A 12,257-nucleotide genomic window follows, 5' to 3' on the forward strand; every position below is an offset into this window, starting at 1 on the left:
GAGGAGATTAGAAACATCTCCACTCTTGTTGATCTTGGTGGCAAATCAAAATAAATATTGTTTCTCTTCAACTGTAATTCTTTACAAAATACTGAAGAGCAGCATATCTACCAGCCATGCTGTCTCATGAACTACCCTTTCCTGAATCTTTAATCTCCTCTTGTTTTTTAGAAACAAATCATTGTTTCTGTGATAGCGTCCTCAGATCACCAGATCTGGTCAGTACCTTCATGTTTGAATTCCTCAAATGCTTTTTTCTTTTTCGTAAAGGAATGAAAGGATGAACTGGTTTTGACTTTTTTGACCAAAAAGAAAAAAAACAGTTGAACTTCTTTTAACTTACGGAATGCCAAACAAGGTTTCTTTTCTGAATTAAATTATTGACAATAGGTTACCTCCAGCTCTCAATGCCTTGAATTTCCTCGCAACCCTCAGAAGTCAAGTAAGACCTTCAGTTTGCCGACAGCCATTGTAACAATCTCTAATTTGCCATGGTTGTCTTTTCTTCTTGCTTTTAGGTCTCATTTTTCAAAAACTTCAAAAAAAAATTTTTCAAACGTTTCTGGTTTTAACAGCAGTAATATATAGCGCACTTCATTAGCTAGGTGGTTAATTTTGAACTCGTCCCCTCCTGTTAATTAATTGGTGCCTCTGCAGTACTTGAAATATATTGGGAATGTCTGTTAAGGCTTGGTTGGAGACTCTGAGAATCTCACTGTGGGGATTAGCAGGTTCCAATACTGTGGCTCACTGGTGCTTAATGTTGTATGGGTTATAGACAGTATAGTTCTTCGGGCATAGGAGGAGAGTTTTCAAATTATATTGCTTCTAAGCTTAATTTTGGAAGTATAAATGCTTCACTCCTTACTGGAATGGTGAGGCATTTTGTAGGTAGATTATCATGATTGTTGTCTTGAAGGCTCTGAGACACAAAAATAACGCAGGCATTTAACAAGCTCAATTACACATTGATGTGACTTCGGCAATACCATTGTGGATTTGACAACGCATTTAATGCAACGTGATACTGTTGTTAGGCTAGGGGGAAGAGGAATATTGCCAGCAGGATGATGACAGGAGAAAGCAGCTTAGAAGCCCAGATGGTTCTGATCTTTGGGGAGGAAAAGCATCCTGATCTAGCAACTCACACAAATTAAGAGTAGTAGAGCTCTTCTGGAGATGAGGACTTCTTGAGGAGCTTTGAAGTGCCATTTTATTTTTCTTAAGCCTGTAAAGCAGACTTTTGAAGACAAGGACCTACCTTGGTCTTGCAGATATTCTGTGAGCAGCATATGTGAGCAATGGGAGGTGTATTGATAAGCTTGAGGAAATCTTTAGAAAGGTGGACTGTAGATGTATGTGACTAGACATCCTGCTCTGTTTTTTGCAGAACTTACTTCCTCTCATGTGTGCACACTCTGTGATCTTTTAGGGAAAGGCTTAAACATATAGTGAGCTGAAATATTTTTGTTTCAGGATGAAGCCAAAGCCTAATACTTGGCTGTGACCATTGCTAAGTCTTGTCAGCATATCCATGTAATGTTTAGATTTTTCTTTTGTCACTTCAGATTTTACCATGTTACCTTAGCAGGTAACTAACATTATTATTTTATTTATTTTTTAACTGTTTACAACAAATGCAAGTAATTCAGTTACAGTAACAACTATTTGAAAAGGCAGAACTTAAAATACATCAGTTGTTGTCTTGGTAGTATTCTTAATATTTTAGTTCCACGAGGTTAAGTGTACAACTGCTTCTAGCCTAATCTAGTAATTCGGAATTGCTAAACTTTTTTTTTTTTTTTCATCCTACCTGTGTGTGTCGTCTATAATGGTACGACTTTTGCTGTGTACTCATTCTTCTTTATAAGTCCTAATTGTTCCTGCCTGGTAGAATATAGCCCCTGTGTAAGTGTTAAGTTTATTTAAAAAAAAAAAAAAAAGGCATAGAAGAAAGGTAGAATGGTAAAATCACAATTTTGTAACTCTAATTTATTATTATTATTTTTTAATCTCCCATTCATCTCCCCCACCCTCATCCTGGCCCTGGAGCTATTCTTCTCTAAGCCTTCTGTACTGATCTTAAAACTAATGAGCACTGCTGGTGGAGAGCTTTCTCTAGAAGTGATTTCTGCGCTTAAGCAAGTGTTACTAAAGGGCTTGTGTAATTTTCTGTAACTGTATTTCATGTACAGCGTTGCAAGTTTAATAATAATGTAACTTGTGGGTATAGTATAATTAGTCTCTGCCAGTGAAAAGGGACCTTTTCCAGAGGGATAAGGGGAGGCTTTTAATACTCACAAGCTGCAAGGCTAAAGTGTTATGGTTTAGCAAGATCCTGCTCTTCCCACTTGGAACTGATTTTTGAAGTTTATTGAATAGAGTATTGAGGTGTGTGAAGAGTTTTAAAGGCTGCTAATATTCATACTCAAAACTGTCTTCCATTGATCACCAATGTGTGATTTTTAAACTGGTAGTTTATTAACATAGTTCACAAAAATTAATTTTACATGTATTTAAATAACATATGAATTAAAATTAAAAAGTTTCAATATTTTCCATCCCCACCCTTGTTTATTTTCACTGTTGCTGCTTAAGTCCCTGGAATTACGGATTTCAGTATGCAGTCTTCATTTTGGAAGTGAGCCTGAATTCTTTCCCAAATAAATTAATAGAAACTTGTCAGAAGAATAGCATCAGCAGATATGTGGATGAATGGCTCACTACAGTGTTTGTGGAAGGAGGTTCTGCTTCAAAACTACTGTTTTTTCAACTAAGCAGGTCAATATGAAGGCAAGGAAGTTTATTGCCTTTTAAGATTTCCAAAAGCGTTTTTCAGGGTTATTAATAATGGCCTCTTCCAGTACTCTTCCAGTAATGCTGAGTCCATGCTCTCAAGTTACTTATCACAGCGCCGGAAAATCAAATGAACAGAGTGACAGCTTGGCAAGGATAACAAGTTACCCAAGGCAGTTAAAGCAATAGGAAACTGCAAGCAATTCTGTGAACCTAGAGGGATTTCCCTGATAGATGATAATTGCACTTTAAAATAGCAAATGGGTTCTAATATACCTAAATTTAAACTGGCACATAGTGGCATGGGAGATATGAATCTAGTGAAACTCAAAATAGGTAGTAAAGATTGAAAACTTTTTGGTGTAATATATGGATGTCCATAAATAGTGGCATAGATCGTGTGAATAAGGATTTATGGTCCCTTGTTGGGGACAATACCCTCTGGATAGGGTTGAAATATCAGATCTATAGAAGAAGCATGTTCAAAACAAGCAAAAGAAGGTGGTTCATTACAAAATGTGTAGCTGAGCTGTACAAGTGCCAAAGTCATGGTGGATGCTAATGATTTCCATGGAAAGCAAGTAGACAAGGTAATGGAGGAAAAATTCATCAAGGACTATTAAATACAAAGGCACCAGAGCTGGGCACTAGAATGCACAGATCTCCAAAATACTGAAAATTAGAAGAGTATTCTAGAAATACCACTGCAGTGTTTTGTGTTACACAAATGAGAAGCTAGATCTGTTTTAAAAAAAAAAGTATATAGTTTTGTTTTGTTTTTCCCCCACTCTTACCAGCTGGTAACAGTGACTGAAATTGAAAGTGTTGCTGGGGGATTGCCAGTATTTAAGCAAGTTTTGTGTTTTGGCGTGGTACATTTTAATAATTAATCACTCTTGACACTTTAAATTGCTAATGATATTGGATAGGAGCCTTTACAGTCAACTTTAAATAAAAGAAAGTACTGTTTAAAAATTTGAGTCAGCTTTTGAAACAGTGCTCTAAGAAACCTACAGCTGTAGTCAAAAAGTTAATTTTTTCAAACCTATATGTATTTTTTATTTATGAATATACTGAGAATAATGTAGTTTAAAGTTATTGTTGTACAATGTGTATGTGTATACAGCTGAAAAAAAAAAACATGTTTTATTGATTATATTTTCCCCTCATTTAATATTACAAAGTATCTATGCAACAGTATCTATATCAAAAGTATCTATATATAACAAAGTATATATGTTATTTCTCATGTTAAGAAAATCTGAACAGCTCTTAATGGGTAGATTAACAAACAAACGTGACATTATATTTCTGCATTTTTGACTGGAATTTTGGGTCTGTTATGACAAATTGAAGGAAGCTTTCACTGAAAATATCTGCTTTGTCTGAGTTTCTTCAACTTACAATAACTGGAAGGTAACAAAACAGAAGTTTGCCTTGGTGGCTGTGAAGATAATGAAAGGTCTGGAAGATCAGGGTGGGGCTGAGTGCAATTTCAATACAACTATGCATATTTTTTTTTTCCCACAATAGTGGAAGTACAAAGTAGCCATTAAAGCAGTTCTTCTGACAGTAATTGAGAAAAAATATTTTGAACACTTGAACATTTTTTAGGGGATATACTTTATTAGTATATGCTGAATTTCCATCATATTAAAAAAATGCTAATATAAATGTCACATACTAATTTTCGTACTTCATCTCAGAAACACAAAAATATAAGTTTTTCTAAAATATCTAGCAACATTCTACTCCTCTTTTATGTTCATTCAAGAACAAGAAATCCTGGTGTATGATGCTTGCTGGTTGAATTATTACAGGTGGGAGAGCTGATCCTGGGGCCATGAGCATGACCTGGGGCCACTTCATAATTCATTCCATGCTTCCTAATTTTGTCGCATACTTTGCCACAGTTTTCTTCCATTCAGAGTATGACACTGAGTCAGAAAAAGAAAAGCAGTTGATTTCAAGGATAAGTGGAAAGCAATAAGGCCTGGCCTCCATCCTGTTATAGGCAATGCACTAATACAGTTTTCTGAAACTTCTCCCAGTAGTGTTCTATTTGATTTGCCTGCAGATCACAAATCTTTATCTGATTCATATATATGTACACATGTGCATGTGTGTGTATATCCAAATATATGTGATGGCAAGGAGCGCGGATATTCTGGAAAACGAAAACACAAACTTGGTATACAAGGGATGGGAGGGAAGTTGTAAACAAACTATTAAATGCACCAACATGCATTGATTCTGGCATCCTGACTGTATTCTATTTCAGACTCTCTTGGCAAAAGTATAAGCCATGTTTAAAAGCCTGGGACAGACAAATTAAAAAAAAAAAAATGATTCTTGGCCCACCCTGCAAGCAGTTTGGCTATGATCCATTTGTGGTTCTTAAACCATATGGCCACATAAGCTCAGTCACAGAGCTTTGCTAATAAGCTTGTCATCCAAGGACAGCAGTTCTCCCTGCATTGTCACCCTGGAAACTCATATAAAGTTACTCATCCTCTGACCACGTTTTTTTATTATTACTTTTCGCCCACCTAACCCTGAGGGGCTTTCATTACATTCTCTAATGTAATCTAATTTTCCCATTTCTGCGTGGATAGTTTTGCATTGTTAGATAATAAAAAGGATGTCGTTAAGTCAACCTGTTACACAAAACTGCTAAAACTGCTAAAACAATTCTGAAACACTGGATAATCAGTCATCTTTTTTCATCATCCGCAGATCTTGTCAGCAGTAGAATCTTTTATTTTTCTTCCAGATCACTGTTAAAGATATCACATTGTTAAACTTGAGAGGGGATGTTCTTTAGCTGCTGCTAGATAGTCAGTGTCAAGATTCATGTTGACTGATTTCCTTTGCTTTCTCTTCAGTTAACCAGCCTGTAGGCTATTTTACATGTTCTCTGTTAGTCACTTACATGGAGCCAGTGATGCTGTTAGTAAAGAGGAGAGATAAAAACAGAAGCAGATTTACCATAGGAAGTAATATGGAGCACATAGGAGTACTTGGTTTGGAGGTTTTGGTAGAAACTAATATGTTTCTATTTGGTAGGCTTGCACAGCTGATTATCACTTATCAATTATTCACTTCAAATTTGATGAATTTCGGTCCATTTTCTGTACTTTGAGTATACAATTTATAATTTTATATAATTATGGAATTTATTCCATAATATATTCCATAAATATGGAATTTATGGAATTTATTACATAATTATATAAATTTATATAGTTTATGGAATAATTTATATTTATATAGTTATGGAATAAATCCGTAACTACTGCAGGGGTATGAATTTGCTCAGGCTATTACTTGTGATAGCTTCCTCCTGCCTAGGAGAACTGTGAAACTCTGACTTGGAGATTACAGCTTTGCTGGCACTTTTTTGTAAAACAAGATGTTAATCATATTTATAGCTGCTTTTTAGGCATATAACAGAACAATTCTCCTGCCCAAGTGTTCTGTCATATGAAAATGAGCATGTATTTTAAATGCCTAGCAATAATTTTTGCCTGTTGCAGACCTTGATTTCTGTGTAACTTCGTGAGAACGTTGCACAGAAGCTAACAGGAATGATAGCTGTATTTCATACTTTATCTGGTGTACTCTGAGAAGCATAGCATATGCTTGTGAAATATTTGCTGTTATTCCATAATGAGAAATGTTCATTTAACTTCATTACATTCCTTTTTTTTTTTTTTTTTTCCCTCCACCTCCCCATGTTTGTGTGACTGGTTGCAGATGAACTGCTCAGCTGCATGATTTCGTTAATGCTCTTAACTTTGGATTATCCTGTTGGCTAACTTACTGTAAACTATGGTTGGTCACAAGCCATAACTCTGGCCTCTAGACTGACACTTTAAGAACACGCTCTGTTTTGTTTTATCTTTTGTCAAGAATTTTGAAGTCTAACTGTTTGAGACGAGCTTGACTATTTAATTCTCACATCAACTGTCTTCTGGAGCCTTCAGAGTTAATGGCTAACATTGTCTCAAGCCCTAGAGTTTTTCCCATTTTTTTCTCTCTGCCTTGCAGGGTGAAGTTTATGCTCAAAGCAGGCCATGTTCTGTTCTGTGTGGGAAAGATTCAGGGAAAAAAAGGTTCACAGGATGTGTGAGGGCCCAGGCGTGGTTTGTGAATAAGGCTGAGTGCTTCTCTTTTACTTCTGACTCAGTAGTGAGTTGCAACTCAAGTACTAATCCTTAAAATTGAAAGCTCAACTGTTTAGAGGTGGTGTTAGCTGTATTACAAGAGGATTATCACAAAGACTGTCATTGCACTGAGCCTATCAAAATCTGCTGAAGCAAATCAGGTTATAGATAATTTTTCTTTAAGTAGAGCTCAGTTGAAAAGTTCACTACAAGCTGCTTTTTCTGTACAGAGTTACTAAATATTTGTAGTGCCATTGTAGTAAGGTTCTTGAGTAAGGTTCCTCTATCAGTTTTCTACGGTCATTGTCACTCTCCTGTGAGCTCAGGAAAAATACATATTACCTGGCCAGGTTTAGAGAGAGACTCTTCCTTCAATATGCCATAAGGGCAGCCAAGCTCTAAGTAAGCTCTGGGAAGACAATATGTACTTGTTACCAAAGTATGCTGTAGTTTTGTTACTGGAATATCTGGGAGAAAACGTAGATGACCTCCTTTACAGTAGGAAAGGGACATTCCAAAAAGGATGGTATAAGCAATTAGCAGTTGCTAAAAAGGAGAAAGTGTCTGATTCAAATAAATATATGAAGTAATGGTGATAATAATCTCAAGTTGTTAGTTTTTTTAGGATGATAAAAATGGGAAAATATTTTCTATCTGGAAGCTCAGGTTTGAGAAAGTGATGTCAGTCCTGCTATATGGAGGTCTCTAATCACTCCTCCATTTCATAAAGAAGCAGAATAATGTCATGATGACAGTGAACACTGAGTTCACTGAAGCAATGGATTTCGTAATTAAATATGAATAATTTAATTATGATATGTGATAAAAGTCTACAAGGCGTACTTTTTTCTGAAGCATCTCAGGATTATAGTTAAGTTCTGTAAAGTTGTTTGTAGCTGTTGTCTTGCTATTTACCCAGTGAAATCCATTCCTGAATGCGTAGTCAGTTATCTACCCAAGTCATTAGCCCTGCTGGGGAGAGAGGGATTGCATCTAATGACTTCCTCTGTTCCTTGCAACCTAAATAATTCCGCAATTCTACACAGTTACTTCTGTATCTAGAGTTGTCTCTAAAGAATATTTCAACAGTAGTTTGCATTAATAATGAAGATTGCTGGAGCCAAGTTCATAAATACAAAATCAAATAAATTGGCTAAAACTGAATTTTTGACACTCCTCAGTAAGTAGAACAGAAACAGAAACTCTTAACAAAATAGAAACTCTTCCTGGACTAAAATGCTCTTTTGAGAAGTCATCGTAGAATTCAGGGAAACATGGGATCATCACTTGGGTGGCTGTTTTTTCTCCCCCACCCTCCACAGCCTTTTAGTGCAGGATCATCATCCATGTCAAAGTGAACATATGGGCAATGCTTCATCTTGTAATTTCAGTTGAATGCTGGTAAGCTGACTCCTATCCATCCCCTTAAAAGATGTTGAAGGACACCACTTTTCCAAACAGCTGGAACTTGCTTTGAAAACCAGTGTCTGGTGAATATCTCTGGCTGAGAAATTCCTATGCATGCAAGTTTGCCTTTGTTCCCCATAATGGTATCTTGTGCAGGCTACATGGTGTGATGTGCACTATCAGAAAAAAATATTTATCAGAGGTTACTCATTAAAGGGCTGTTTTAACTGAAATGTGATCCCTGCTTATTAGCTTCTTAAAGCTTTGCATATGTTACTAAATATAGAATGTAAAAACAAAAAAGCAACTGATTATTTTTTTTTCACTCCGAACTGGAAGAATTAGTAATTTCTCAATGAGATTTATTGTCTTCTGTGAATTGTATTTTACAGTGAATTGTTTCATCAGTATTCAAAAATACAATACCATGGCTGCAAATGCAGTGCATTAGACCTGCTCTTCAAAACAGCATTAGTGGAAGAAATACTTAAATATTATGATGTTGTGTTGTGGCATGGGAATCAAAATTAAGGCTGTGAAATACTGTTTGTCCACTTGAATGCTTATATGTTGTATTTTTAATTGGATTAATTAAAACTGGATTTTGAAAATAGAGTTAATTTAAATTAACTGAAAAGCCTTCTGTTGGAAAGTAAATCACTGGTTCTTCATTTATTTCAGGTAACATTCAAGGAGCAACAATAGTGGATGCCCTTGATACGCTGTACATCATGGAAATGAAAGAAGAATTCAAGGAAGCCAAGGACTGGGTTGAAAAAAACTTAGATTTCAATGTGGTAAGTAGTGTTAATGATTAACACTTAATGGTCTGTTTAGCATCCAGGGTTCAACTGAGGACTGGATTCTAATATTGCAAGCATGGTACAAGACTACAACACTGAGATTATTGATGGATAAACAAGGCAGCAAGCAGAAATGTAGTGAACTTACTGTGCTGCTTATGAGCAGTTTTTCGGTCTGAGAGCTTTAGGAGGCAACCACCTGAACTGAAGCAAAGAGAAAGGAACAGAACATTTGTCGTTATAAAATAAGCAACAAACTTTACAGCCTTTTTGGATGGAAGAATCAGGACTTCAGTGCAAGCATTCATTTTTTGTTTTGTAAATGCTTCACAATTTTGCTTTCTAAATCTTCCATAAGTCAGACTTGCACTTACAGAAGGCACATGCCATATGTAATCATTTAAGTTCCTTTGTGTATTCCAGTGAAGTTGAATCCCGTGTGTTAGACTGAACTCAGCTCAGCACAGACTGATCTGCTTTAGTCATAGGAGGCATCACACCTGCATGTACAAATCATACTATTAACTGATAAATATGCAGTTGAGAACAAAGTGAATTTATGAAACTTTTATTCTAGAACTGTTCCAGCCCTGAACAGCTCGAACATCTGTAAAACTTAGGTTAAATCGAGAAGTCCTGGTTTTGGTCTTTATTTTTTATTTTAATGGTCAAGCATATATAGTGTAATTGCTGGGTACAGAGAGCTAATGTAGTACCTCTGTTGACCAGAGAAGTCCCAGTAATGTAGTAAAGCATTGTAGGCACTGTACACCAAACACTTTAAACCTCTTGTAGTTTAGGTGCGTCGCGGTAGAAACACTTTCTGCAAACAAAGTACTCTTTCTAATATGTTATGCAAAAAGTCAGGATTAATTAGCTTCTCTTGCATACTTGAGAATTAATTATCATTTTAAGAAGGAGGAGTTAATGAGTGGATATTATATAGTTTATATAAGCAGCAATTTAAAGTGCATTTATGTTTATATTAGTAATGTAAATACAGAATATTAAACTGTGCTTCTGAGTAGTGTCGGATGTCTGAACAACATGCTAACTTTATCTTGAGCATAAGAATTTTTTTATGGAGAAGTGTTTGTAATATGAAAGTCCTGTCTTGCTAGCTTAGCATTAGGAAGCTTAAAGTAAGAACAAAATACCATAGAAAATAGCAAACTTATTTAAAGAAAGAACAGAGCTCTACTTGGAGGAATCTTTTAAAGCCTGTTAAGTGATTTACGTTGCTAAAGTTAAAATCTTTATTGTTACATAAGTCTTGCTGTACTTCTGCTAATAGATGGTGTTGACTACAATTTCAGCTCTACCTGTTGATCTAAACATTAAACATCTGTCAAAATATCTTAAATTTTGTTTCACATTAGTTGCTCAGTGCAGTAATCCAACAGATTTACCAAAACTACTTTACAGATAATGTATGAAAAAAACAATATCTGAAATAGCTGTCCTGAGTTCAACACCTCACATGACTATTTTTATAATACTTTATAGTAATATAGAGCTGAACTTTACATTGGCATCAGTAATGACTAAATTTATTTTCCCAAACTAGAATGAGGGAATTAAAACAAATAACTACAACACCAACTTTAGTAATTTGTTATGATTATTAACTTTATATTGGTTAAATAAACAGTCTATTTAATGAGTGAATTGTTTGAAAATAATCAACTTGTTTAGTTTTCCACTTTAAAAATGAAGTTTAAATGCTGCTGTCTTACAGTTTAAAGCTGGAAATTACTTAACAGAAAGTACAACTGAGACTTAATGCTTAAATGCTTAAACACAAAACATAGCCATGTATCAAGCATTATGGAACATTTTCTGAATTAATATTTTGTAAGTTGTTACCTTCTCATGTTTCAGAAACACTTTTCCCATGGAAGTGATTTAGGTTTTAATAAGTGATACACAGCCATATCCTTAAATGCTCCTTCTTGCAAGTAGTATAAAGCATGTTTCTTGTTGATGTTTCGGGTCATTTCCTGAGCAGTGACTGCTTAATCAGCTTTTGAGGAAACACAGTTGGCCATCGTTTGTATAAATAGGATTATTTTTTGTATACATTTAATCTTAGAACTATGCCTTCTAAATCTGGAAGTTTCTTTAAGATGTTCTTTACAAAAATAACAGTGCGATCTGTGGCAGTCTTTTCTGTTTATTTTCTACTGTAATGCAGCTGGACAACGCAAGTTATCTTCTCTAAAAACTCATAATGTTTCACATAGAGTGTGTGAAACGTACTCTATGCTAGCAGCAGATTATTTTCATCATGTGATCATAAAAGTTTCCAAATTTCACTTTGTAAAGTAGCCACTGGTTTATCAACATAAAAGGATTTACAGAATAAAGATGCTGGAGTGGGAAATGCAATCATTGTTTCACTTGATAAATTTCAGTCCTGCCATTCAACAAATTAATTGTCTGGTTCTTCAGTTTGCTTTCTTCAGAAAGGCAAATAAGTTTTGACTTAGGAAGAAAATTCTAGATAAGTAAGTGCCACCCTTCTTGGTAAACTTGTGAGTGGACATGTTTGAAAGCTTCCTCTTTTGGAGAATAACTTGCTTTGGCTACTTTCATTATAACTGAGCCTGGTAGCCCTTTGGTTTTGAAGCTGAGATATCCACATTGTGGTGTTCAGTATCTGTTCTCTTCTAACTGCTGAAATTTCAGGAAACTAAGTGATTCTTCAGGAAGTAAGTTGCATTTTCTTGTTCTGCTGATATTTGGAGAAATTTAAATGTACTTCAAGCTCTGGAAAGAGTTGATGCTTAGCAGTGGCAGAGTCCATGGTCTTTGCATCATGGGTGTCTGCTCTGTTTTTCTTTAAATAGCTTCATGTGCGTGGAGGTGTATCTTTGATCTTCAATTAATATAACTGAGGATTAGCTCTGACCTCAGCATGCATTACAACTGAGGAAAAAGGAGGCTGTATTTTATGGGATCACTAGGGAACTTGGCTGTTTCCTACCTATAACCACACACCACTGTGTGCTTCTCTATTTTTATTTTTTTCCTTATTTGCTTTAGGGCATGTACACACACACACAGCATTCATAGCTTTCTGAAA

The 12,257-nt window shown here is 35.4% G+C and overlaps 1 protein-coding gene across 1 annotated transcript in view; it reads left to right on the forward strand.

The window, feature by feature from the left end:
• MAN1A1 (mannosidase alpha class 1A member 1) overlaps window positions 1-12,257 on the forward strand; it is a 138,064-nt gene that overhangs the window by 37,595 nt on the left and 88,212 nt on the right. The window contains exon 3 of the mRNA XM_068677591.1: window positions 9,051-9,166. Within this exon, the coding sequence (XP_068533692.1) occupies window positions 9,051-9,166 (116 nt within the window). The remainder of the gene's footprint in view (window positions 1-9,050; window positions 9,167-12,257) is intronic.

The sequence above is a fragment of the Anas acuta genome, chromosome 3 (assembly GCF_963932015.1).
Source record: "Anas acuta chromosome 3, bAnaAcu1.1, whole genome shotgun sequence".
NCBI classification, from domain to species: domain Eukaryota; kingdom Metazoa; phylum Chordata; class Aves; order Anseriformes; family Anatidae; genus Anas; species Anas acuta.